General features: G+C 42.4%; 1 protein-coding gene across 4 annotated transcripts in view; it reads left to right on the top strand.

The window, feature by feature from the left end:
* Nucleotides 1–27,310, top strand: part of znf827 (zinc finger protein 827) — an 81,259-nt gene that overhangs the window by 44,875 nt on the left and 9,074 nt on the right. For all 4 annotated transcript variants that reach the window (XM_015965782.3, XM_015965791.3, XM_015965798.3 and 1 more), the window contains exons 6-12: nt 9,596–9,838; nt 13,864–13,918; nt 14,063–14,163; nt 20,250–20,387; nt 21,776–21,947; nt 22,967–23,133; nt 26,930–27,139. In XM_015965782.3, the coding sequence (XP_015821268.1) occupies nt 9,596–9,838; nt 13,864–13,918; nt 14,063–14,163; nt 20,250–20,387; nt 21,776–21,947; nt 22,967–23,133; nt 26,930–27,139 (1,086 nt within the window). The remainder of the gene's footprint in view (nt 1–9,595; nt 9,839–13,863; nt 13,919–14,062; nt 14,164–20,249; nt 20,388–21,775; nt 21,948–22,966; nt 23,134–26,929; nt 27,140–27,310) is intronic.

Below are 27,310 nucleotides of genomic sequence, written 5' to 3' on the forward strand. Positions count from 1 at the left end.
TGGCCAACATTAGAGAAACAAACATTTTTTCATTGGCCTTTAGAATATTCTAATTTTCTGAGATACCAGATTTGATGTTTTCATTGGTTGTCACCTATAAATATCAAATTTAAACGTAATAAACATCGGAAATACATTGGTCTGTGTGCATTGCATGAATATAATGTACAAGTTTCACGTTTTGAATGGAATTACTGAAATATTTTCAACCTTTTGATGATATTCTAATTTACTGGCCAGCACCTGTATAAAAAGACCAATATACTTATAGCTCATAGTCTATGACCCAAGGGCTATAGACCTTGGTTTAACTCATTTAAGTCTAACCAGTACAGACCCAAATACCAATATCTTGCAAATACTGACAGCAACAATTATACAGCGGCATTTATAACAAATAAATGCAAATAAATTGATGTTCACAAAATGTTGCATAACATTTATTGAGTCGTGTCAAGGTGCTGTAGGAGAGTGCACTAGCACCGTGTCCTCAGAGAGATTAGTTATTATTTATCAGCGTGAGGAACTTATTTCTACCTTATTTATAAACTATTTATGTACAAGTCCACCAGTTAATGTAATAATTGTCCCAACCACAGCTGCACCCCCCACCCCCCAACCCCCAACCCGGTCTCACAGCAATTAGGGGCAAGCTACACGTGTGTTTAGCGCGCTGCACGCGCACATTTAGCTGTTTTTTGCGGCTCAGGAGTCCGCAGGTACGGTGTGTGTGTGTCACTCACTCTGGTTAATCCAACAGAGCCGACTCTGAGAGCCGTTTCTTTAGCGACTGACACATCACTACATCGTTCCCTTTCCTAATGTCCTGAAGGACGGTCCAGAGCGCAGGCAGAGTGTTTAGCTAACCTGCAGGAAACGTCGACGACAGTTATCCAGAAAGTAGCTAAGGGTTACCAGAGATGTTTCTGAGGTGTTCGCTAGGTACTTTTAAGTTAAAAAGTCAAGGAGGGGCTCTGAAAAGCTGCTAGAAATAGCATCAAAATCGCTAAGTTGGCAACACTGTGGGAGGAGTGCTTCATTTGCAACTCAGGGCAGCGCAAGTGGGAGGAGCAAATAATCGGCTTGTTTTGTTTTTAATAATCGTTCAAAACTCAGATCGTAATCGTGATTAAAATTCTATTTTTTGACCAGCCCTAGTGTGTTATGGACAGGTGTTTGTTTTGGAGAGTTTATCAGGTGGGTGTGGAGGTTTCTGACTGTGTGAAACGTTTTCTAGAGTCATACAAATATAGGAATGTCAGATGTTTAAATATACGTTTTTTTCCACAACTTTGTTTGTTTGACCTCCGTGTCTCGGTAAAATGACCATTTTTGTACTTTGGGGCAAAAATGCATCCACGGTATGTAAAAGAAACCATGAAGCAAAAGGCAGTGTGACGGTGCTGCAGAGAGGCGTTGCTCCATCCGCTGCTCTCCATCCTGTGCCAGTGTGTGCATGCTTGACAGACACCTCGCACACCGGTTACCATTGTTCTCTCTGGGTCGACTGGTGTTCACAGTGACTCATGCTGGCTGGTTGCTCGGTGGTACTACACGTGCGCTGCTCCACTGCCTGCCCCCGGGTCACATTTCCCAGTGTGTGTGCATGTTTCTGTGTTTTAAAGAAAGGCAGAAAAAAATCCCAATGTAAGATGTTGGCCTGAGAGCTTAAACAAAACAAAACAAAACAAAACAAAACAAAAACAGGTAGTATTTCTTGTACTGCCTTTTGTTTTATCTCTGTATTTCCTCTTTCTTGTCTTGCTTTTTCCACTCCACTGTGATCCTGCCAGTTTATTTAGTGTTGAAGCAGCATCTCCAGCGTTTATCCCCTCCCATTACTTACACCAGCTCTGGCAGGTTGACCTAGGTTAGGGAAAGATGCCGCAGCGTTCATCCATCCACCAGCTCCCTCTGCCCCCTCACACAGTCCTCGGAGCGCAGTGCCGTCCATTGCCATGGCAACAGTGGGGGCGGTAGATGGAGAGGGCTGTCTAGAGTGACAGCCTTGACAAGAGTCTGGACCCTCAAATGACCCTGTGGGGGGGAGGGGGAGGTAAAGACAGTGAGGAGGGAAGGAGAGAACCGTGGAAAGGTCAGCGCCGTTATAGTCATGTGTGATTACAGTCATGAGGTTCAAGGGCACGTACACTGTAACCTCTTCCTGTCCTCTGGTAAAGGTCAGAGCCAGTAAGGATGCTTGAATAGGGAAACCGCATTAGGTCTTAGGAACAGCTCCAGTCGGACTGTTAAAGCATCCATCTCCTCATTCTTGTTTGGCGTTGCAGCAAATGGATACAGCCTAATTAAATTTCTGCTGCTCATCCTGTTTCGACCATGGCATCGGACAGTCGGAGCAGTGATGTTGTCATCATTACTGCCCATTGTGCTGTAACATGTTGCATCACTCCTTTAACTAGGTCGCTTCTTTTCTTCACATCCCCCCCAAGCCCCTGTTTTCTTCTTCATAAAGCATTTGTTGGTGGTGTTGAGTCGCCTTGCTAGAGCCCCCCCCCCCCCCCCCCCCCCCCACACACACACACACACATACACACACATCTGTTTAAAACCAGGCTGTTGGTGTCTGGGGGCTAATTACACCAGGCTAAATAGTCCCAAGCGCCAGCGGTTAACGTGTCCTAGCAGATGGGCACTGGTGTTGCAGGGCAAGGGGAACATGGCGTCGGGGGGGGGGGGGGGGGGGGGGGGGGGGGTCTGGGTGGGTTGCAGGGCCCAAGGTGGTGCCCTGGCAGACTGGCATCGTGTGAGTAACAGCCGTGCCACCCACTCACTATCCAGCCACCCTCTCTATAGGTGTGAAATCACACTTTGTATTCACTTAGCTCCCCTTAGCAGGGCTCCGTATCTCGCTGATTCAAGTTACACAAACCACATTTGACATTTATGAAAAGAGAGACTTTAAACTGAAGTGACAGCAGCAAATTTTTATGTGTTTAATTGCCTAATTTAGGTAATAGTATCAGAAATGAAACTATTTGGACTTTCAGTGGAGACAAAACGGCATTAGCCTTGAATTAAAGCAACATTTATTAGCATTAAAGGATAGAAATCATTTTATGTGTGATGAAAGTATGATGGAAATGAAACTCTACCACTTCTTAACATCTGTGCAGAGAAATGATTACGTGACCATGGCGAGAACCCGGAGACTCTGTTATTTTTAGTTTTTAAAAGGAGCTCTTTGAGTGGCTCCCTCACTATAAACTGTAAGTTTTGCCTTCCTGTCATTTTTGGACAGGCTTCAGTTTAATTATTCCATACCTCCCTTCAAGGTCAAACCTGTGAAATATCTTCCTACTTGTAGACACGTGCACTTTGACACAGACATTATAAGACTTTCCTACAGACTGGTAGAGATTTCCTTTTCCATCCATTAGGCAGAACTTGTTGGGGCTGTCAGGACCGGATGAATTATTTACAGCGATTGTGGAGAACTTCCTTTTAAGTGGAGTGATTTAGTTCAAATCATTTTTAAGCACCTGCTTGACTCTGGCATTCACCATCACTTTTCTCAAGGCCCAGTGGCATGAAGACATCACACAAATTACATTTAGTTTTTAAAAATCCAAGTTGACTAAATTTGAAATATTTAATTTCTTCTATTTAATCAGTTTTATATTTAGATGATTATTTTCTGAGTTTTCATAAAAGATTTAATTAGTTTGCAGATTATTGTTTATTAGTTATTCCAGATTTCTGGTGGGTAAATCTGCTCTTACCATCTAACCAGCTGAAGAATCCTGTTATAAAGTCAAACGGAGGTTGTTAATGACACCAGTACAGCTAAACTTAACTCGTTCACTGCCAATGACAACTAAAGTCGTCATTTGCATTTTTTTTACTGTTTGAGCATCAGAACGAGCCCCCGCACTGAGAGAACAAACATCTCAGCTCTAAAGCAGATCTTCATCTGCATACGTCACACGTCACGTGATCAAGAAGCAGACCATCCATGTGTTTGGAGATCGTTTTGGGCCGTTCCTGTAAAAAAAGTAAGGCGCAAACCGGAAAAGCGTCTGCCGATCACAATTCGACAACAGATTATGAAAGAACGCATAACGCTCGAAACACACAGATTCTTCCTGATGTAAGAGGTGAGAATCCTCTTTGTTTTGGCGTCGACATCATGCTAGCGCGCAATGTTCTGTGACTCTTAAAAAAACAGTAAAAACAGTGAGAAACGCTGGCAGCGAATGAGTTAAGTGCACAGTAATTTTACCACTTTTCCTGGGGTTTTATTTATCTTCCTTCATTTTTATTTTTATGTTTTTGCCATTTGAATTGAAATTTTTATGACTCCATCTAAAATTTTGTTTTACTCTTTCATTTGCAGGGACCAAAAACCGATATCCAAAAAAAGAATGTGTTTTTTAACAATGCTTCCTGGTTTTGCTAAACTCCATCTTTATTTTAAAAGAGGTCTCGTCTCGGAGCATTTGTTCTTTTGTTTTAAAATGAACTCCAAGAAGACGCTTCCTAACGACACAGAGCCCAAAAATGGGCAAACACGCTCGTGGATTGACGATGAATGTATTTTTAGGTCAATCTAACACACTTAACTGTATCTCCCTGCAGCATACGGAGAGCAGTTCACCGTTCTAATTCACAACATTGGCGTCATTGTGGGGTATTACCTCATATTAAGCTCTGCTCTGCTCTGATAGTGTCCTCGCCATGACCCCTCCGAGTGGCCGCTCGCCGACCTCTCTTACTCCCGCCCTCTACACCTTCTGTCTCTTTGGCTTTTCATCGCTTCATATAGTTCTGTTTACACTAAATTTAGCGTAGTTCTTTCTGCTTCACGTTTCATGTGCATAGCTTCATATCCCGGAGTCATTGACAAAATTATTGAGGCAGTTTCTCTTGCTCTTTACGATTTGAAATCTACTTAACCATTTTTTTTGCTTCGTACCAGTTCCTAAGGGCTGTATGTAACTCCGTATGAGCTGTTTCTCAAGCCCACCTTTAGGAATCAGATGAAGCTGCAGTTTATAACTGCTAGAAAGCCTAGCCATTGAGAGCTAGCTGGTTGAGGATCAATTGTAGCAGCAGCTGTCTGTGAAGTCTGCAGGCGAGGCTGCTGTGGCTCCCACATGACATGCAGTCTCCTCACTGCAGCCTTTGAAGCGCCTGAACTCTTCACCCCTGTCTGAGCAGGTCGGCTAGAGAGCAGGAGAATAGAGCGATCGAGAGAGCGAAGGATGGGGGCAGGGATGGAGAGAGATGTGAAATAACAGAGCAGAGAAAGAGGGGAAGACTGGGATAACGGGGTGGGGGTTGGAGGGAGAGGTGGAGATTTGTCATTTAGGCTGTAGCCAGCTCTCATCGTGCTGTCCTCCCCCAGCTCTTCTTTCTCATTCTGCTGTCTTCTCCTCCGTCTTACCCTCGGGTGTTCTTTTTCTGGCACTCTTTGACAATTTTTTTGTTTCTTGATTCTTTCTTCACCCTTCCACTTTTGCCTCTCACTCTGTCCTCCTCGTTGACTGTCAGCCTCAGAACTCGCTTTGTTTGCTTTCAGGGCATCAAAGAAGAGGTGCAATGATTTGGCGCTAGCGTGCATTAAATCACTAATTGCACACGTCTGTTTTCACCTGAGCACAGTTACAAACCTTTTGCAGAAACAAATATTCTGAGCGAGGCAGCCGTGCAGATTCAAGTTGACACCTGGGGTCAAAGTTGATCACTAAAAACAGAACATCACACGAATCCTAGTTGCTTTAAATCCAGCTCGGATAATAAGCAGTGCTGCGTGAGTGTTTCTATTAACAAGACAGCGTGGTTGCCATTACAGTCCTAACAGAGCTGATGTGGGGTTTCGTTTGTAACCTTTTCTGTGGCTAATGGTCACATTCGAAAACGTTTCAGCCAAATTGGTCCCAACCTGCTCCATAAATAGAACCCATGTGAATTTATTTACTCACTCACTGGAAATAAATCTAACTAAAACTTTAAGCTCGCGGCTTTTTCTTTAAACGACATCCGGAAGAAAAACGATGAGTCTAAGTGGATTTGAATGTTAAACCTGCTCTGGTATTAACATAAGAGTTCACAGTTAAATGGGTTTGTGAAAACAAGGACTTTAAAAACAAAAGAAGTTCTGCAGAAATGGGAAACTTCACTTTAAACTGTTGTTCTGGTGTCAGCGCTCTGCAGTCCAACATCTCCTCTTTAGACAACAGAAACCCCGTCGGTTAAAGATTATTCTGTTCTGTGCAAATTTATTCTTATTTAAAAAACGTACATTGTTGACTCCTTTGATCACGCCGTTACCATGTCGATATTTGTTGGAGAATTTTGAGCGAAAAGGAAAAGTTTTCGTGCTTATCTAGGAAGGCACTTTTCCATGCGTACAAACACCTACACTGGTGGATTTTTCCAAAGCTGATTCTGTGGCCTAATGGCAGTTGGTATATCACAGAGGAGGCTCGTGCACCGAGGGGATGACACACACTGCACATGGACACATGGGGCACACAGGCAGACTGAAGGCTGCTTTTTATGGCAGCAGAACATTAGGTCACGACCCTGAGCAAAAAGCCACAGCTACTATCAGTGTGGGAGCGAGGGCCGTATTTTAATGTTTTATTTAGGGACAGGTATTTTCCTCTGGCCTGCTGTGGAGCTTTTATGATCAAAAAAGTATTTTTTTTCTTGCGTAACGTGATGTTATGAGATAGTTGGCGTGTTTAACCCGTTTTTAGTGATTTCGCAGCTCTGCCGTCGTTGCCGCCTCTGCAGTTAGAGCTGTGATCCAGTGATGGAAGCGCGCGTGTCCCTTGGTTGACCCTTACAGTGCATCCCCCCCTCCCGCCTCACCTCTCCTCTCTTCTTCTCTATCAGCCTCTCCTAGGTTACTCAGCCAACTCAAGCCACCTGATTAAAGGATTAGTGGTGCTGATGGTTGTCAGTGCCCCCCTCCATGCTTGTTTCTCCCCATAAACCAGACACCTGGCTCTAAGGGAGGAGGCATGGGGAGGTTTGGTTTAGCTTTAATTTATTCTCATAACCTGTCAAAAAACACATTGATGTAGCAGTTGTTCACAGATGAGTGGAAAAAGTAAATCGGGGGGGGGGGTAACACTGAGTTTTCCCCTCCTCTCTCCCCCCTCCTCCTCCTGCTCTCCTAACCTGTCCCTGCCCCTCCCACTGCGCCTGATGGCCTGCCAACTTCATATATCCCATAGTCGTGCTGAGTGGCAGTGTCGGCCACGGTGGATCAGCCCAACTGCTTTGTTTTGCTCCTGTTTGTCATCACAATAAGACGCCACCCCCTGTCATCGCCCTGATTTAGGTTGTTTTCTTTATTCCAGCTTTAGACATTTAAATCATGTATTTTTTGTTAAGATCATTCCCATCTATTTTTTTTAATACTTTGTGTTTTTAGTGAAATCCGTAGATAAAACCAAAGCCTACAGACGAGACGGGGACATTCCTAAAAGTGGTCGCTTCCCTCTCGGCTATTTTTAGCCCGCTAACTGTTAGAACCTGTGAGCGAAGCGAGGCAACGGCCGTTCTCACCTTTTACTCCATTGCTTTGTGTGCCAGGAGGAAAAAAGTAAAACAATTTTCAGATGAATAAACATAGATTTTGTGCCCCTTTGTTAACATTCAGAAGGTTTTACTGCCTTTTTGTTTGCTTGGGTGAACCCACAAGAGCTGCTGGATCCCTCCTTCGAGCAGCAGCCTGACCCCCCAGTGCACTCTTGCCCTAATAACCGCACGATGAGATGCTAACCGGCTCAGTCCGGCTTTAGAGACGGCGCTCATCTTTTAGGTGTATTTGGGTTTTCGTGCTTAAAATTTAATTTCATCCGTGCAGCATCCCTGGGTGTGTAAATATTCTTCTTTTTTCTTTAGCCCCTTTTTATGTTTAGTTTTTGTCCGATGGTTTAATCACAGAGTAGAGTTTATTCATCACGAACCTGAGGGAAGAACAGCAGTGTTTGGCCTTTTTTATCACTGGTAAAGATTAACGCTCTCTCATTAGATGGATGGATTGCTTATGGGTTAGTTTGTAGAAACAAAATTGAAATGATAAATAAGAGTTGAACTGTGCAGCCTGATATTGCAGTTATTGCATACAAATGCAACATTTATGAGTGCATATGTTTTGCTGCTTCTTCATGCTGCTTTACATGAATCATCCTATAACCAATATCATGCTACCTTTCTGTTGAATTGTATGGGTTCAGTTATTTATACATCCTATCCTCAATAAAAAAAATAATTTTATATTAATATGTTCATTTCTTCGCCATTATTTGGTGCATCATCCAAAGGTTTTCACAGATTGTCTAACATAACAACTTTTCAAACCAATCAATCAAAGATACTTTAATGATCCCAGAGGGAAATTTCCTCGATAAACAAACAGTGACGACCAAAAGAAAAAGATGAGAACTACATTTATGAGTGTTGGTGTGGTCAAAATTGAACCACGAATAAGAATTATATAAATGTTTTTTTACCACACAACTTATTAAACTGACATGTGTAGGTGTAACGTTTGTACTGTTTAACCCTTAAGAACCCACTGGCGCTACGGCCCATTTCAAGCTTCTGCAAAATTGCTTCTTAAGTCATATATTCAGGTTTGACAACCCCAGGTGACATCTTATCCATACCAAAAATTATTTTACTTCTTTATTTCATTTTATTTGTTCTAAATGTTGATGTAGTTATTCCTGTTTTGTATTTAAAAAGGGCCCTGAAGGGTTAGTAATCCAAATGTTATTACACGATAATATAAGAGTAGTAGTAGTGAAAATTCAAGTGACATGACTCATTACTGTGTAATCAGTTTAAAAGTGTCAGATCATCCACTTAGCATTCATCACACCCATACTAAATCATTCAATGTTGAGAAATGATTTGGAGAAAACTCGAGTCTGTTCTCACACGTTCTCTCGCCTGCATGACTGGTTAGCGGCGTGCTGCAGCTTATTATCGTTAACGTAGGCTGAGGTCTGGATGGTTTTGTTAGTTGAAGCTGAAGCGGCCATCTTTGACGAGTGAACCCGTTCTAGATGTGCCTCCAGTTGTTCATAATCTATCTCACCATTTCCCTTTTGGCAAAGGGTGATAATAAATAATAGTCCACGCACATTATAAGGACCATCAATAATGAAGACAAATAAATACAGAGAAATTGTAAAATTTAAAACTAAGTTGGAAAATCTTTTTTTGGTGAAGTAGACATGAGCCTGGACCTTTTTTAATTTAATTTAATTTATTTTACTTGTTTCATGTAAAAAGTGTCATGAACCTCTCTCAGCACCTGGTAAATATGCATCAGTGCATTTAGACATTTAGTGTGAGGTCATTACTTAGCTTCAGGTTTTAAAAGTTTTTTTGTTCATCCTCAAAAAATTTTAAAATGTTTTCTGGAACAAAAGCAGAAAATGTAACTTATTTTATATTTGAAGGTTTCTTCGGGGTAAGGAGGAAGTGTTACCATTTTATCAAGCTTACAGAAACTTCACAGGTGTTCAGATGTTAATGTCCAGTAGAGGTTTGGTTATGTGGCGTCATGATTATGCTAACAAGCCACTGTGTGTTCTTACGTGCTCTCCAGAGAACAACAAAGATGCCCATTTCCAAAAGGTGAAAGTAAAGGCAGAACCAATGGAAGTGGACCCGCCCCCAGCAGAACTCACCCCACCTGCTTCCCACCTGCTGAACTTCAGCACTTTAGGGGCGAGTGAGAAGAGCGAGCCAGTGAGTAACCTCTCCGAGACGTTGGCCTGCCCCCAGAAAGATCTCTTCTCCCAAGACATATCGGTCAAAATGGCTTCTGAACTATTATTCAAATTGTCAGGTGCGTGTGCACACACACACACACACACACACACACACACACACACACACACACACACACACACACACACACACACACACACACACACACACACACACTGTAGATTCTTTCTGTTCACTGCTTTTTACTAAAGTCAAGGATACTTGCTGTTCTAGTATCCAGTTTTTTTCCTCTGTTGGTGATACCATTACTTGTTTTTTTTAAGATTAGGACAGTGCTTTGACATGTCTCCATCATCCCCTGAGAAAAGGCAGGTGTGTGTGTGTGTGTGTGTGTGTGTGTGTGGGGGGGGGGGGGGGGGGGGGGGTATTTTGTCCAATGTCTGATTTGCTTTGCTTAAATGCCGTGCAGATGAGCACGCTTGTATTGAATCCCTCTCTTTTCTTACTTCTTGCCCTCACACACGGCCACAAATTCACACATTGACAATTTTTCTTTCCCACACCGTCGTTCACACACACCTTTACACACTCGCACAAGGCCCCATGGGGAGTGGTGTCTGCACAAATGCCCCCTCCTCCCTCCACCCTCTCCTCCTTTCTCTCATTCTCTCTTCTCTCCCTTCACTTGTTTTCAGACATGCCTGCTCAAGCACACTTGGCTGCACATGCCCCCCCCCCCCCCCCCCTTCTCCTTCCCTCCCTTCTTCCCTTTACATTTCTCCTGTGCGGCATCTCCATGGCAACATGGAGAGAGACCTCTGTCCTTGGCGAACACTGTGACTGAGCGGAGTGTTTTGGGTACGGGGGTGGTAGTGGATTTCGATGAGGAGAGTGTAGGGGGTGAGGCAGTGGGTAAGGTGGGTAGAAGGGGTGTGGGGGGTGGCAGCGCCACCCTGTATGCCCACCCAGAGAGGCCAGGGCATGGCTGGCCTGGCAGCAGTGATGACCGCCCCCTCAGAACTTGGTGTGAATGTGAGGGGGACTGGAACAGAGTGGGCTGCTGTCACACAATGAGCAATCAATATGAATTACCCAGAGCAGTAGGACCTCAGAGACACATCAGCAGCAAGGTCGCTCTGAACACTGAGATGATTGCAGCTTTGAAATTCACTCCAGTACATCGCCTTGAAACTCACACATATGGCTCTGTTCTCATTCATTTTGTGTAGAGCCCTTTATTACTGAACACTGAGGAGCCCTGATCTGTGCACAGGTAGAGGCTGGCTTCACCATTTCTGCTCCACACAACGTCTTCACATGTCTTCTAATTATTCACCCATAATGTAACAAAAACATCTGTATCTGGGAAAAAAAAGGATGTTTCACTGTTTCATGCTAGCAGGTTGATCTCGTCTTCCTTCACTGTGGGAGTGAAGCTCGTTGGGAGAAATGACTTTTTGTGAAAATTAATATTAAGCTTGTTACATTAAATGTCTTGATTCATCTCAGTAGTTGATGGATTATTCAATCTCTGGGTGGCGTCATCTCACAGCCACTAATATTAAAGGCTCTTGGCGGTGTCAGCAAAAATAAAATTTCAGAGTTTTTACAGGTTTGAGAAAATGTAGAGCCAGTTTCCATCAGCTGATTTGGGTAAATGGTAGAAAGTCTCTGAATACAGCAGCGTCTTACCTGAGCTAGGCTCTTTGTGTTTCAGCCACTCTTCTACTACATACATACTAATGAGTCCATCAGGGACAATATGGGGTTGGGTTTATTACCCAAGGACATGTAGGGAGGCTGGATATTAAACAGTTGACCTTCTGACTGGTCGGTGACAGACAAAGAAGAACTTTATTGCTGTAAAATACATAAATGAACATTTGCTAGAATTTTTGTTTGTTTAAAACTTTTATGCATATGGTGATGGTACAATGTAATACAGTCTTGTGATGGATGGATGGATGAATGGATGGATGGATGGATGAATGGTATGGGGAGAATTGGCGTTTTAAACTGTCGAGCAGCAATGGCAGAAGAGATGAAGCTTTACTGAAGCATTCCCGCTTCCACCTAAGAGTCCTGTATCTGCGGCCTGAGAGCAGCTGGCAGAAATGGCTATGGAGGGGGTGGTCTGGGTCACTGCTGATGGTCAGGGCCATACGTGTGATGGCTTTATTGTTTGAGTGGGAGAGATCTGAGATGGGTATGCCGATGATTTTGAATGCAGTGTTGTTAACCTTGGTTAGTTTGTTCCTTTTGGTGATTGACAGCATATTGAAGTAACGGGGAAGCAGTAGAGAAGGTTGGGTTGGGTAATGCTGGTGAATTACAATAAAGACATTTTGGGGTGACAGAGAGCGAACAGAGCTTGTGAAGGATATAGCGTTTCTACTGAGAACGTTTGTGGATGTTTATAATAACATGTAAGTTATTGACACATTCACTACAGTCAGGTCCATAAATATTGGGACATCGACACAATGCTAACATTTTTGGCTCTATACACCACCACAATAGATATCAAATGAAACGAACAAGATGTGCTTTAACTGCAGACTGTCATCTTTTATTTGAGGTATTTACATCCAGATCAATTCAATTCAAAAATACTTTATTAATCCCAGAGGGAAATTGATTAATCAGGTGAACGGTGTAGGAACTACAACAGTTTGCATATGTGCCTCCCACTTGTTAAGAGACCAAAAGTAATGGGACAGAATAAGAACCATAAATCAAACGTGTACATTTCAATACTTGGTTGCAAATCCTTTGCAGTCAATTACAGCCTGAAGTCTGGAACACGTAGACATCACCCGACGTTGGGTTTCATCCCTGGTGATGCTCTGCCAGGCCTCTACAGCAACAGTCTTCAGTTCCTTCTTGTTCCTGGGGCATTTTCCCTTCAGTTTTGTCTTCAGCAAGTGAAATGCATGCTCAATCGGATTCAGGTCAGGTGATTGACTTGGCCATTGCAAAACAGTCCACTTCTTTCCCTTCAAAAACTCTTTGGTTGCTTTTGCAGTATGCTTTGGGTCCTTGTCCATCTGCACTGTGAAGCGCCGTCCAATGAGTTCTGAGGCATTTGGCTGAATATGAGCGGATAATTGCCCGAAACACTTCAGAATTCATTGTGCTGCTTTTGTCAGCAGTCACATCATCAATAAATACAAGAGAACCAGTTCCACTAGCAGCCATACACAGCCATCCAGGTGTTGATAGAGTCTAAGCAGGTGTGAAACAGCTGCAGCTTAGACATCTCATGGGGCTTAAAGGAGATGCACAGTTGGATGTCATCTGCATAAAGATGGTAGGAGATTCCTTTAAAGGAGCTCAGAATGTGCTGAAGAGGAAGCAGATCATCATTTTTAAAAATCTTTTTCATATTTTACATGTTTTGTTTTTGTGAAGCGCCTTGTGATTTTTATCTTGAGAGGTGCTATATAAAAGATTTTTTTCTTTTCTATGGAGTTAATTTCCTTAAGAAGAGCTATGATGGCTGTGTTGTCTGAGTATTTGAATTTATGTTGTGACAGGTGAGGGGCTGGTGCAGTTATTAATGTAGAGTTTGTACAGAAGGGGCTGAGAACACACCCCTGGGGAGTGCCGGTATTGGTGATTGTAGTGGATGAAGTGACTAAATTAACATTTTATTTGCACACAAATACATTGTGCAACTTTCAAATTTCACTCATTTGTCTGGTAATATGTCTTTAAAATAAAAATAGACCTGGTGCTAATGAGTGCCCCACAGGTGTATCTAAGGTCATGTCCAAACGTAGCGGTGTTTAAAAACCTAATAACCTCCCTCATCTAAGTGATGAATTTGTACTTTGAGTAAAACAGTGAGACTGTATCACCATCAGACATTTAACGATGACTGTAGTTTTAGGAACCCTACTGACCAACAATGATCTGAAGCTGTCTGCTGGTCTGAAGACGTGTCAGCAGCCACAGACCTGAAAGTGAACAACTACAGAAAAGTAGAAATCTGAAGTGAATCCAAAGGTCCTTTCATCAACCCGCTGTCTCCAGCAGCATGATTTTTGTTTCTCATCAGGGTTTATATTTAAAAAAATAAACACTTGCATGTTTCAGTTTTGAAAGGTTAACCCTGTTGTGGTTATTTTTATTTATTTTCAGAAAAAGTCAGCAAAGCCAACAACCACAAAGACAGCAACATGGTTGGAATAAACAGGTAAGGCGCTGTTACTCTTCATTTTCTAAAATGTATTAAAAAGACAAAAATAGACTTAGTAGTTGGACTAAAAACCTACATAAGTGGGAGTTTTAGTGGCCGTGTGAGTGTTTGTAACATCACCAGCATGTCTCTCTGTTTCAGCTCTTTCCTGGACGAATGCTTCAGACAATCACCCTTTAACTCGCGCTCCAAGAGCTCTTCCCCCGCGGAGGCCAGCTCCTCTACCAGGGCAGCTTTCCACGGTGAGACGCACACACGCACGCACGCACGCACACACACACACACACACACACACACACACACACACACACACACACACACACACACACACACACACACACACTTCATATATGTACAGAAGCAAAGCCTGGGAAATGAGGGAACAGTGATGATTCAGTAATAACTGCTGGAGAATTCATGTTCTTTGTTTTAATTATTTAATAGAAGATTTATCAAAATATTGAATCATTTTCAGATGTTTTTTCATTCCAGTGCTACAAATGTTTAGTAAATGATTAGTAATGTGATGTTTTATCGTTATTGTAATACACTTTATAGATCCATAGGTTCTGATCAGAAGAAAGTTCTGCGTGAATCTTTAGGTTGATTTTGGTCTCCATCTTTTTCTTTAGTAAATTAGATGTCAGAAGAATTGGCATAGAGATGAATCAAAATAGATTTGTTTGTCAATAAGGATCATGTGTCTAAGGAAATGAAAATATAATTTTTATTGAGAGAAAATGAAGTGAAATGCTAACATGTTCTCATGGATACAGATGCTAAACTCTTTGTAGCTCAGCTATGGTCATACTGCACAGGTGCGTTAACACACAGGCCCTTCTACAGGTTTCATATTTACTAAAGCACTGCCCCGGGCGTCTCCTAACACCCCCCACCACCACTCGTCCCTGGCATCCTAGAACTTCTCTCCGTGATTCTTTGACAGTGAGAGATCCAGAGGTTAATTAGCTTGTGCCAGCTTTGCCTGTCCCTCTGCCAGTTAATGAAAATCTGATTGGCTTCTGGGTGTCAACAGTGTCCTGAAAGTTAATTCGCTCAGGTCTTTCCCCGTGTGTTTGAGGTTCACATCCAGCCTCAACCGCTTTCCGTCTTCTTTGCTCTTGTTTTGGTCATTTGCTGTTTTTATTTCCCTCTACTAATCCAAACACAGGTAGTTATCTTGGTCTAATCAGCAGTTTTAAGTTGCTCTGACTGCTGTTGAACTCTCAGTAAGTTACATAAAAAATAACTGCTGGATCATAGCTGTTGTCGGTCTCTGTTCCTGTGTTTACACAGACACAGACGTAGCTGACAGTCGCCTTAAAGCAAGCAAGAAAGAAATAATTGAGTAAGCGTTTATGTGATAGCAGTGTGGCTCCAGGAGTCTCCTGCATCCAGTCTGGGATTCAACTCTCTTCTTCATTTCTTGTTTGCGTTTCCCTTCTCCGCTCTAACAGCGCTAATTAAAGCGTTAACCACTTCAAAGCCATACACTCTAATTGGCTTAATCATGAGTGTGTTTGCTGGGTCATGGCTTACTGTCCTCGCTTGTTTGACTTCCCGTCCCTTCGAGTGACCAGGCCGTCCTCTAGTTTCATGTCTGAGTCAGGACTGCTAAAACACGTTTAATTTTTATTACTTGCTGTACGTAGTTTGCAGGCAGATGTTGTTTTAGTTGCTTGGAGTTTTGTTATTACTGAGATGAGCCACAGACCTGCAGCAGGAAGCACATATGGGTGACAACATGGCAGCAACACGATGGGTTAAAAGCGCAGAAATGTTTCACGTGAGAACATCAGGAATATGTTTTACACATAAAGGATACGCAGGGTTTATTCTTGAACAACTACTTGAAACAACACCTGGAACATTTTTTGACATTTTGCTTGAAATGCAGTTCACATAGCGATGGCAAAACAATAAATGAAATGTTTTGTCAAAAAAAATAAATAAAAATCGCCTCTGAAACGCACAATCCTAGAAAAACCTCATCCAATCCAGTGCTGGTCCCCCTTCTAAATGATTGGATCATAACCCACCAATCAAACTGCTCCTCTGAATGTCTCTCAGCAGTGTAAAACATCTGGAGACTTTCAAAATAAGACACATGCAGATTTCCAGTTGCTTAACTAAAAGTGCGTCATCACCTGTGATGCCTCTGCAGCTGAGGTTAACAGAAGAGAAGATAAACCAAAGACCTTTTGGAAATATGCCGTCGCCTTTGTCGTTGTTTGCAAGTCATACGTGGTTTTGCAATTCTCCAGTGATTTGGTGATCTTGCGGGACCAGCTGCATGGAACAATTTTGCTTAAGATTCACATATGAAAAGATGTTGGTGGGAAGCAAAGCTCTTGAGGTCATGAAGAAAATGTGTCTGTTCCGCTTACACATCCGGATAGGGCTGGGCGATACGGCCTAAAAATAAAATCTCAGATTAATTTTTTTTTTTTGTTTGATTTACGATTTTTTTCCGATTCTCTCTCCCCCTCAGTTATTAAGATTATTTAATCACAAGCAAGACAAATGTAATACTGAGAAGAATAATGAATAAATGAACACCCTCTTGGAATAAAAGTTCCACGCTCCACGTCCGTCGCAGCAAACCCAAACCAGTTCCAAACAATGGAAGATTTAATTCCTTTCTTAGGAATGAACTTCCTCCCTCACTGGTGGCCGTGGAGTTGCTTGCTGTTGCTGTTTCATGTGCGTGCTGTGACATTGTTGTCTCGGTTATGTGAAACTAATGCTACAGAAGCTCTGGGGGGCCAAAAAGGAGCCATTACATAAAAATTTGATTTACTTCTTTTAAATCGCCTGCAACAAAAATTTCTAATTAATTCATTAAATCGATTTATCGCCTACATCCGGGTAAGGGTCAATTATGGCAAAACAGTTTAGGTCAGCGCCTGTTTTTTCCCTAAACTGAGACAAGTAATATAGATGATTAGTAAAACAAAATCAGAATTTGATCAAATAAAAATTCTGTTTAATTTCTGTAGCACTTTAACGGTCGTCTGACTGCACCCTGCCCTCATTTTGTCTTGCTTTTCAGTGACTAAATCAGTCACTTCTCATATGAAAATCAACTGAATTTTTCATTCATTACAAAAAAAAAAGAACAATCCCAATATGTCAGTAATTGTGTTTTGGTCCTTTAACCTGAATGTGCTGTCGCTCGCTTTGCCAGTCCCAAATAATGTTCAAAGAAGTCTGCAACACAAGTGTAGCGACATCAATGGCCTCATCTGTGACCAAAAGGTGACACTTCCTCAGCTGGGTCAAGCTGTCCTGGCTGTACTTGTATTTACAGATTATTCATCACAGGAGACACGAAGTCTGCTGTAAACCATCTTTAATCTGACTGCTGTTCCATCTGCAAGATAAAGGACACTTCAAGATTTAAAAGAATCATTTTTAATAAACTCTTTTAAGTGTCCTATTGCAAGGTTCATAAATAATCATCATGGTTCATTAGAAATGTATTTAATTACTGAAATGAATTATTATTCTTTGGTTAATAATAAATATTATTTATGATAATCAGTAATGCTGATCAGTGACAGAAGGTCATGTGCACTTATACACACCATGCAGGACACTGAAATCCGCTTAAAGGTAACTGCACTCACATGTCTGTGTTCCATGACAACAAGCTTTCTGTCTCTGAGAGGGCGTGTTCTGAGTTATAATAAAACCAAAACTCCTCACTTCAAGTTCAGTTCTTGAGCTCACCAAAATCTCTCCGTGGTGGCACCCAGAGGATCGGGTCGGCCTCTCGAAGCCTCCACTAAGCTGTTCTGTCACGCTGATAGAATTGCTCCAACAAGACGCCATCTGCAACAAGCTATGCAAAACTCCTTCAGAGTTATTGATTTTTTGAGACGCAACCAGTTTCATCAGTCGTTGGGACCCGGAGACATCTCAGGACCGATTTGGTCGCACTACGGTTCTTCTACCCACCTCGTGCTTGGAGGTCATCATCTCCTCCTGACATCTCGGATCCAAGAAGGGGGTCTCCTAACTGGGTGAGGTAGACACTTCCGACAGATTGCATCCGTATGCCTGTTTCTTATTAAGAAATAACTTAGCTTAGCTGCAAAACAACTCTTTCACCCAGAACGCGTTTTCTCTCTCTGATAGAAACCTTCTGAGACTACATTCACACATCCAACACACACATTTCATTTTAGTTTTCACCCAGACACAGGTTGCTTTAATACCAAGTTTTAATATCAAAGCTTTTATAAATTGTCATTCATGAATTGTCTTTTAAATTGTCATGTTTAAATTGTTAGTAATAAATTCTTAACTTTTTAAACCCGACTCTTCTTTGAAATGAAACACAGAGTGGTGTATATTTGTTCATTGAACGAGCAAAGATTTCTTTAAGTCTTCTGATTTAATAAATAAACTTTTGCTATTAATTAAATCTCTTAAATTAAATATTAATCTTTGGATTAAATATAGACCAAGCCAGTTGGTGTATGAACTTCTATCGATTATATACAGTAGATATCCATGGATATCTATACATGACATAAGTTTCATTTGCTAATTTGTTTGATCTTTCTCGGGATTTAGCAGAGCTGAATAGCAAACAGTGTTAAATCCTAGTTATGTAGATGATCTACGCTACACAAGTCAAAATGATTTAACAAAAGCACACAACATAAATTTAGCAGTTTGCACTTTTAGAGGGAAGAGGAAATTAAATATGTGAGACAGAGAAAAAAATGTTCAAGGTTGTGTGAGTCAGTGCGACAGCAGCTGAATGTCTTCTCACAACACCATCTGGTCTTTACCACTTGCCACAAAACCTGCCCCCAAACGCCGGAATAAGTATTTGCTTTTCCTAAAGGAGGTGTTCAGACTGCCACAAATACCTCGTCTATTGAAATGTCTTGTCTGTGTTCTGAAGGAACTCCAAGAGCACCTTCTTGTCCTTTCTATGCTCACACTTTGGTTCAAGGCCAGCCTGTGCCGCTGAACAACATGGACGGTCTGTTTCATCTTTAGAAGTTATGCCGCACAATAGTGGAAAGAACAGTATGTTTTCTCCCTTTTGAATCTGTTGATATGCTGGGGTTAAACTTAAAGCAGCAAATTCTTTTCTTAGGGGTTTTTCAGGCGTTTGCACACATTCGGTCTCGTTCTTGTTCAGATGAAGGGAGCTGTGGTAGCTGCAGAGTAACGCCTCATTTACACAGAGAACGTAACAGATGCGGTACGGCTTACGGATGTACCGCCGTTCACACCGACTGTGGTTTGGTTCAGAAATTTGCTCTCGCCAAATGATTAGAAATGTGACATAATGCTTTTAAAGATTTACTTGCAAAAATAATGTGAACAATCAAACACGTGAATGGATATCCCAGCTATTAATAATAATAAAACACAACACTGGCTTTATTTTGAAATAAACCGGATGCCCCCCTTTAATTTCCTGTCTGGCTCATGTAATTTTTTTAACTTCATCATAATCTGCATGCAGCATCTTGACAAAATAGACTCCATGCAGAAACTTTCCGGAGTGCCCCATCCAGATCTGCACCGCGCCACAGCTGGTGAGAATGGACCACATGCTTTTTGGTCTTTATGGATCGGAGTGCGTCCATTCCGATATCCGATTTGTGTGAATGAGGCATGAAGGACCACGTTTAAATGGTGTCCAGCCTGCAGGCTGGTCAGCCCACAGCTCTATAGTCGGCCCAAAATTAAAGAGATTAATTTAGCCCCCTTTTTTAAACCATTAGAGATATCTTTAGGATTTTGGATATCAGACAAATACAAGTTTGTTTCCGTTTCAAGGGAATGCGAGGTTATACTTGAATACTAGTTTTATTTAAAACCCCATTTGATGTGGATTAAGTATCTTCACTTGTGCTCAGAGTCTTTTACATTTAGAGGAGTCTGCTTTCTGTCTTGGACACCTTTGTTACATTCCTGCTGTTTATGAGTGATGGGTCTGAGGAGCGGTTTAGACATACAACTGCTTGTTCTCTCAGTCTTCTAATAAAAAGCAAAGTGCTGGGGAAACACAGATCAAATTAAAGCTACATATTACTTTAGTGAACACATCATCACAGCAGTGTTTAATCAATTTAATGTTATGTTTTTATTGTTATTCCATGTTGAATTAAGTTAGGCTCACAGTAGTGTACCTCTACACCTCTGCAGTGTTTGGCTCTGATCTTGTAGTGGCTGATTGTGTCAGCAGGAAATTATACTATTGTCGATCTGTGTGTGTGTGTGTGTGTGTGTGTGTGTGTGTGTGTGTGTGTGTGTGTGTGTGTGCGCGTGCATGCGTGCGTGCGTATGTGTGTTTCAGACTCAGAGAAAGACGACGGCGAACCGGGAAATGGAATCGCCCAATGGAGACTACACGAGCAGCTCTTCCCCTGTCCCATCTGTGGCAAGGTGTTCGGTAGACAGCAGACCCTTTCTAGACACCTGTCTCTACACACAGGTTAGTAACAGATTTTTTGTTCATGTATACTTGTTTGTTAGTTGTGTTTGTACTTCCTGCTGTAAATAAACAAGTTTGACCAGACTAGATTACCCGTCTTTTAAAGAGATTACTAGCATGATTAGTCTCACTGGGAAAACCGCCGTCTAATTAGCCAGCATGAAGGATGCCGCACAGTGTACACACACACACACACACACACACACACACGTAATTCCGATGCTGCTGAGGCTGATTCACTCTTTCATTTTCTCTTTTACGCACACGGACACACAAGGCTTCCTCCCTCCCCGATGACCTGATTACGCCGGGTTTCCGAGCTCAGCCCCTCCTCACTTCCCATTGATCCTTTCGGCCCCATCCCTGTCCTCTGCTGTCCTGCTCTCGGTCCTCGTTAGTTAAAAGCATCTAATGATAATCCTGCCCCTTGCTGTTTTATTTAAGGCAAATTAACTCTGGACATGAGGAACAGAATAAGTCACTCACTCAGCTCACAAACAGAGACTTGTACAAAATGCCCCCACACAATTGAACAAGCTCGCACACACGCACACGTGCACACACACACCATCTGAGAGTGTTGGCTGAGAACAGCTTGGCCACACCACAGAGAGCAGAAGCAGGGGCATATGTCAGTGTGATGGTCTTTTTGGTTTCCCCGGCGACATAAAGGTTGCCTGGCTTCATGTCCTTGGGGTGTGTGTGTGTGTGAGAGAGAGAGAGAGATCTTGTTTTGTGGAAGTTCTTCATCGGTCAGAAATGTGAGGATGTTTTATGTATCCATGTCCTTACTGATTTCTACGTTTAGTGTCAGATGGACGTTGTTATTTTTTCTGAGGATGTTATTTACAGTTTGGCCAACAAACACACACACATACACACATCGCTCGGAAATAGAGACAATAACAGGTTTCCTAGTATGGAGTATTTCTTCACCAGAAGAAAAGTAAAGGGAGGTGGAATCAAAGGAGGGGGAGACAGGCTCTGAGTCGTATCGTTTCGTATCGGCCCGTGAGTGGTCGAAGCAGACGGAGGCGTGGCTGAGACTCGGCTCTAGTGCAGAGCAGCCGTGTCAGGATAGCTGGCTAACGTAGATGATACCTTAGCCAATAGCAATGGCTGATTCAAGTTCAAATGTAGAGCAGACTTTTAACCTGAAGAGGGCGCTACACTGACTGTTTTAGGCAGAGTATTTATATTTTACATAAGATGCACTAAACTGCCTAAATGCCCTGACGTGTCTACAGCACCAATACACACTCATACAGTTTATCTAGAAAAACAGTTAATTTAGGAGTGACTCGCTCTTCTAGTCTTTAGGTTCAGATTTGCTCATGAAGCTAAGGGACTTCTGCTTTACGAGCCATCATCTGTGTGTTTTGTTGCAGAAGAGAGGAAGTACAAGTGTCACCTGTGTCCTTATGCAGCCAAGTGCAGGGCTAACCTCAATCAACACCTGACCATCCACTCTGTCAAGCTGGTGAATACAGACGCTGAGCAGATCGTCAGCGCCGTCACAGCCGACTCCACGGAGCGCAAGAACTGTCCGTACTACTACAGGTGGCAACTGCAAGCTAAACACAAACACTACATCTCTTTATGACGGCGCAGAATAATTACTACCATTAGATGGACGAACACTGATGACGCTTCTTTAGGATAATGCCATTTTTATTGCAGCTGTGCTTTTTCTATTTATTTTTATAGTCATTGTGTTGTTTAGCTAGTTGTTTGTTGTTGGTTCTGTTTTTTCTCAAAGGTTGGTTGAGAGGATTAATCAGATAATACCATCTTAATAAATGTCCTCGGAACTCAAAGCAACGGAGAAGTTTGGTTTAACAAAAGAGAGTTGGTAAAAGTTGTAGTTCACCACGACAGACCGGCACAGCGGCCGCGCCACTGCAGACGCAGCACCAAACCACCTTTTATCAAATTAGTTTACATTAATTATAAATATAATTACATAAAAGTACCTGTGGGACATTTGAGACTTGTGTCTCTAGCTCTCGGCTGAGATGGATGGATGATGAAGAGGTATGCTTTTAAATTGATGTAATTTATTTGTAAATAACTTCCAAAACGCCTGAATTGTCTAAATCGTGGTAAGATCGTGATATTTTCAAAAAAATCTGTTGTGATATGATTGTTTTTTCCATGTCGCCCATATCACCTCACAATGATTACACAGTTTAGGTTTTTTTGTTTTAAGTCGTCAAAAAGCCGTGCGGTTTCCTTCCCGCTGCTCTGTAAAGCTAAACTAATCCTGGCGGACTGTAGCGGTATATCGACAGCTTACAGACACAACCGGTTCCAATCTTGACGTCAAACCCTTTGAAAGAAAGGAATTTAGTTTTTCCAACGTGATGCTTTAAAGTTTTCTTCTGAAAAGTCAGTCAGCCTGACTGGTTCTGAATTACAGAATCAGCGGTTTCCAATCAATCGTATTCGTATGTAAAAGGACCGTAGACGCAGCTTGCACTCATCAGTTTATGCAGGCCCAATGTAACACTAAAGCGGACTGGCTCTTTCCTCTTTCTCACCATCTTTTTCTTTCCCCTCTCGGTCTGTTTGCTGTCCAGCTGCCATGTGTGCGGTTTCCAGACCGAGCTGAACGCCCAGTTTGTTAGCCACATGTCGCTTCATGTGGACAAGGAGCAGTGGATGTTCTCGCTCTGCTGCAGCGTCTGTGACTACGTCTGCATGGAGGAGAGTGACATGAAGAGCCACATCAGCACCGGACATGCAGGTAAACGGCTTCCTGTGAGCTGAAGCCACTCTGAGTTCTTACTTCAGCAAAACCCACTTTTAATTCAGTTTTTTTTTTACATTCTTCATGTGCCGGATAGTAGAACAGGGTGTCCGCGGGGTTTTAAAAAGTATTAAAAAGTGATAAATAAAAATAGTCAAATTTAAGGCCATTAAAAGTGTTAAATTTGGTCTCAGAGGTATTATTTTTTCCAAGTTAGGTATTATTTTTTTCAGACTATCAGGTGTCGTATTCTGAACATCGACATAGAAATATATTCCGAATGAAATGTTTTGAACGATTATAAAAACAAAACAAGCCGATTATTTGCTCCTCCCGCTTGAGCTGCCCTGAGTTACAAATGAAGCGCTCCGTTGCCAACTTAGCGACTTTGACGCTATTTCTAACAGCTTTTCAGACCCCCTTCTTGACTTTTTAAATCTTAAAAGTACCTAGCGAACACCTCAGAAACATCTCTGGTAACCCTTAGCTACTTTCTGGATAACTATCGTCGACATTTCCTGCTGCAGGTTAGCTAAACACTCCGCCTGCGCTCCGGACCGTTCTTCAGGACATTAGGAAAGGGAATGATGTAGTGATGTGTCAGTCGCTAAAGAAACAGCTCTCGGAGCCGGCTCCCTGTTGGAGTAACCAGAGTGAGTGACACACACCGTACCTGCGGGCTCCTGAGCCACTAAACTGCGCGTGCGGCGCGCTAAACACACGTGCAGCTTGCCCCGATTGCTGTGAGACCGGGTTGGGGGGTGGGGGTGCAGCTGTGGTTGGGACAATTATTACATTAACTGATGGACTTGTAAATAAATAGTTTATAAATAAGGTAGAAATAAGTTCCTCACGCTGATAACTAATAACTTATCTCTCTGAGGACACGGTGCTAGTGCACTCTCCTACAGCACCTTGACATGACTCAATAAATGTTATGCAACATTTTGTGAACATCAATTTATTTGCATTTATTTGTTATAAATGCCACTGTATAATTCTTGCTGTCAGTATTTGCAAGATATTGGTATTTGGGTCTGTACGGGTTAGACTTAAATGAGTTAAACCAAGGTATATAGCCCTTGGGTCATAAACTATGAGCTATAAGTATATTGGTCTTTTTATACTGGGAATCAGGAGTTATTTTAGTGATCATCTTGTTTCTTGTTTATTTTTGCCCTGATTGTGCCCTGAGCAGTTTTATGACTGAATAAAAATAAATTAAAAAAATCTACATAAATTGAAAAATCGTCTTAAATAATCGAGATCTCAATTTCAGTCACAATAATCGTGATTATTGTTTTTGCCATAATTGAGCAGCCCTACTTTAGCATATCCGGTCACATAATGATAACGTCCTATTCAGTGGTCGTTCTGCATCATTTCAGGCCTCGTGGTCAACTGTCTGAACCGCTGAAAAGAAGTGCCTGGCATATTTTCTAAGTAAAATAAATATGTGCAATACGTTGTCAACATCAGTGAGTCTCTAAGTCTATGCTTTTTGTATGTTATATATGTTAAAATATGTGTAAATAGGTCGCTGATTAACACTTGCAATTTAGTGTTGTGACGGTTTTAAAAAAATTCTGAAGGTAGTAAAAAAAAGTATTAAAAGTAGTAAATTTTACTTAAGGATTGCTGTATATACCCTGTAGAAAAGTATGTTTGGATTCCTCAAAAAAGGGATTTACAGAGTTATTTAGAAGATTACTCACACATGTAAGAGTGGGCGGCAGCTTTACACATCGCGGCTCGTCTTCCAGGCTCAGAATAGAAATGCTGTGTAACTTCTGAACAGCAACATTATGCTTTGCTCGAGTCCTCGTACACCCGAGATTCAGATTTAAACAACTCTAAGAGTTTTAGGGAGTTTTAATGGTGTTTTTAATTATTCCAAATCCAACCCTAGAACATCTTGTTTTTCTAAGTTTTTGTTCCATTTCAGGCAAATTTGAAGCCATTTGGTGAGGAATAGCAAACAGCTTTCATGAGGGAGTTTCTAAAACATCTCAAAGTTTTTGACTTCTTTATTTGCTTGTGTGAGTCACATGGACTTGCTCTCGTGTTTCTGGCAATTCGTGCAACAAATTTTCACTTGAAATGGTCAGAGTTGTCTTGTTTGCTTCTGGAAGCTTTTAGAAGAATACGTCTGTTTGAGGCTACGTTGTTAGGAACTAGAAAAAACACAAAGGCAAAAGAATTAATTAAATTGTGTTGAGACTGAGACAAAAACGAGTAAAAGTGTTTGTACCGGATACCCTACATGACCTTGTCTTATTTTTAACCTTTAACTGTTACTGATGATTAGCATAATTTTATACTTTGTCTCTAACTGGTTGCTAACCGCTGCAGCCCAGTGAAGGGTCTCATCAGCGAGTGTTCAGGATTATAAACAGCGAGTCAGAGGTCAGCATAGAGGACGAGCAGTAGAACCGTGTTCCCCAGACCAACCTCCTCTAATCGACCACATTTGGACTTTTAAAGCTGCTGCTGTGAGTCCCCCGGTCGATATCAGCGTTTTGTCTAAAACAACTTTGTTCAGTTTATTGCTGATGTTCTTCCTCATCCGCTGAACCTAAGGTGCTTGTTTTAGCTCTCTGTGTGTGTGTGTGTGTGTGTGTGTGTGTGCGCGCGTGCGTGTGTGTGCGTGCGCATCGGTAGGTGGGACTGTCCGGCCCATACAGCTGAAGGGTCTTTCATAAGGCCACAGTGGCCTTGTTTATCTGAGAAGGTTGGCCCTTATGTGCCTGAGGGGGGGTGAAAATCAATAGGCCTCGGGTCCTTTGGAGACAGGCTGGGTTTACAACGCCACTGTGGCCAACTTTTAGGTCTCTCATCCTGATGTGGCATTTATCGCTGTCTCACACCACCACCCAAACAAACGTGTCTTTCTCCTGATGATTTCAACAAGATGTCGGGGCTTTGGCCGGTGGGTGAAGGCCTTAATGTTCCAGAAGTTTGGACGTGCCTTAAAGGAGGGCCGAGTTCAGAAAGAGTCGGAGTTCTCTGCTTAATTCCTAATTGTGCTCTAATATCACAAATGTGATCGTACACAAAGGTGTTTGGTTTAAAGTGTGATTAAAATGGAAGTGTGGGTCAGAGGAGCATGTTGTTGTGTTTTTGCTTCAGAATGGAGGATGGCTGTTGAGGAGCCAGCAGGAAAGGTTGGTTCAGTCCTTTATTAAAATGCTGCAGAGGCCCGTCTGTGACTGGAGCTTCTTTAGGTGTATGGATGGATCTGATCGAGTTATTAATCTTACATTTCAGAATAATTTCCCCCTTTGAAAGAGCAGACCCACATCTGTTTGTGTGCACCTGTATTAAAGACAGGTCAACCATTTCTCTCTCTCTCTCTCTCTCCATTCACTCCCTCTGCCCTTTGTTGAGTTGTGTGCCCTGAGACGCTCCCGCCATCTTGGATCCTTCGGCCGTGACCCGTGCTCCTCGGCGCTCCCTGCTGCCCCCTCCCCCTCCTAATTCCCCCTCTCTTCCTGGTGAATTGTGTACTTAGAGAAGAGGATCAATAAAAGCACACTGCATCTTGATTGGACTGGCAGCAGGGCTCTCAGTTCAGACTGCCTGCTTCTGTGTGTGTGTGTGTGTGTGTGTGTGTGTGTGTGTGTGTGTGTGTGTGTGTGTGTGTGTGTGTGTGTAACAATGGGAACCAGAAATAGATCTACTGCTCAACACACACCTCAGAGTTTCCGCAGATTTACCCTCTTATTTAGAATTCAAGTCCCCATCACCACATTTTCATTACTCTGTTAATTAAAGCTCGCCCTCTTATGTCCAGGTCTGAACTCCAGAAGTCCCCTCAGCGAGACCAAGAGCACCTCATCGTCCCTCTCGGCCCTCAGCGATTCGCTCAACAGCTCTGAGGGTGGCGACATCACCCACGGAAACGAGGAACTCAAGAACCTGCTAGCCCCGCCCTCCTCCGCAGGCAGCCAGGCCAGCTCTGGAAGTCACTCAGGATCAGGAACTGAGGATAAATCAGACAAAGGCAAGGGATTGTGGGAACTGCTGGCAGCCACGCCCACTTCATCATTATTAAACTCATAAAGTCTTAAAACATAACAAAGTGGCCATAGCAGCGTTTTCTAACTCCTCCTGTCAGTTTTAAACCCAGTAACGGATCCAAAGTGAGACTCCTGCATGTGTTTGTGCTGCTGTA

This window comes from Nothobranchius furzeri, chromosome 4 (assembly GCF_043380555.1).
Source record: "Nothobranchius furzeri strain GRZ-AD chromosome 4, NfurGRZ-RIMD1, whole genome shotgun sequence".
NCBI lineage: Eukaryota > Metazoa > Chordata > Actinopteri > Cyprinodontiformes > Nothobranchiidae > Nothobranchius > Nothobranchius furzeri.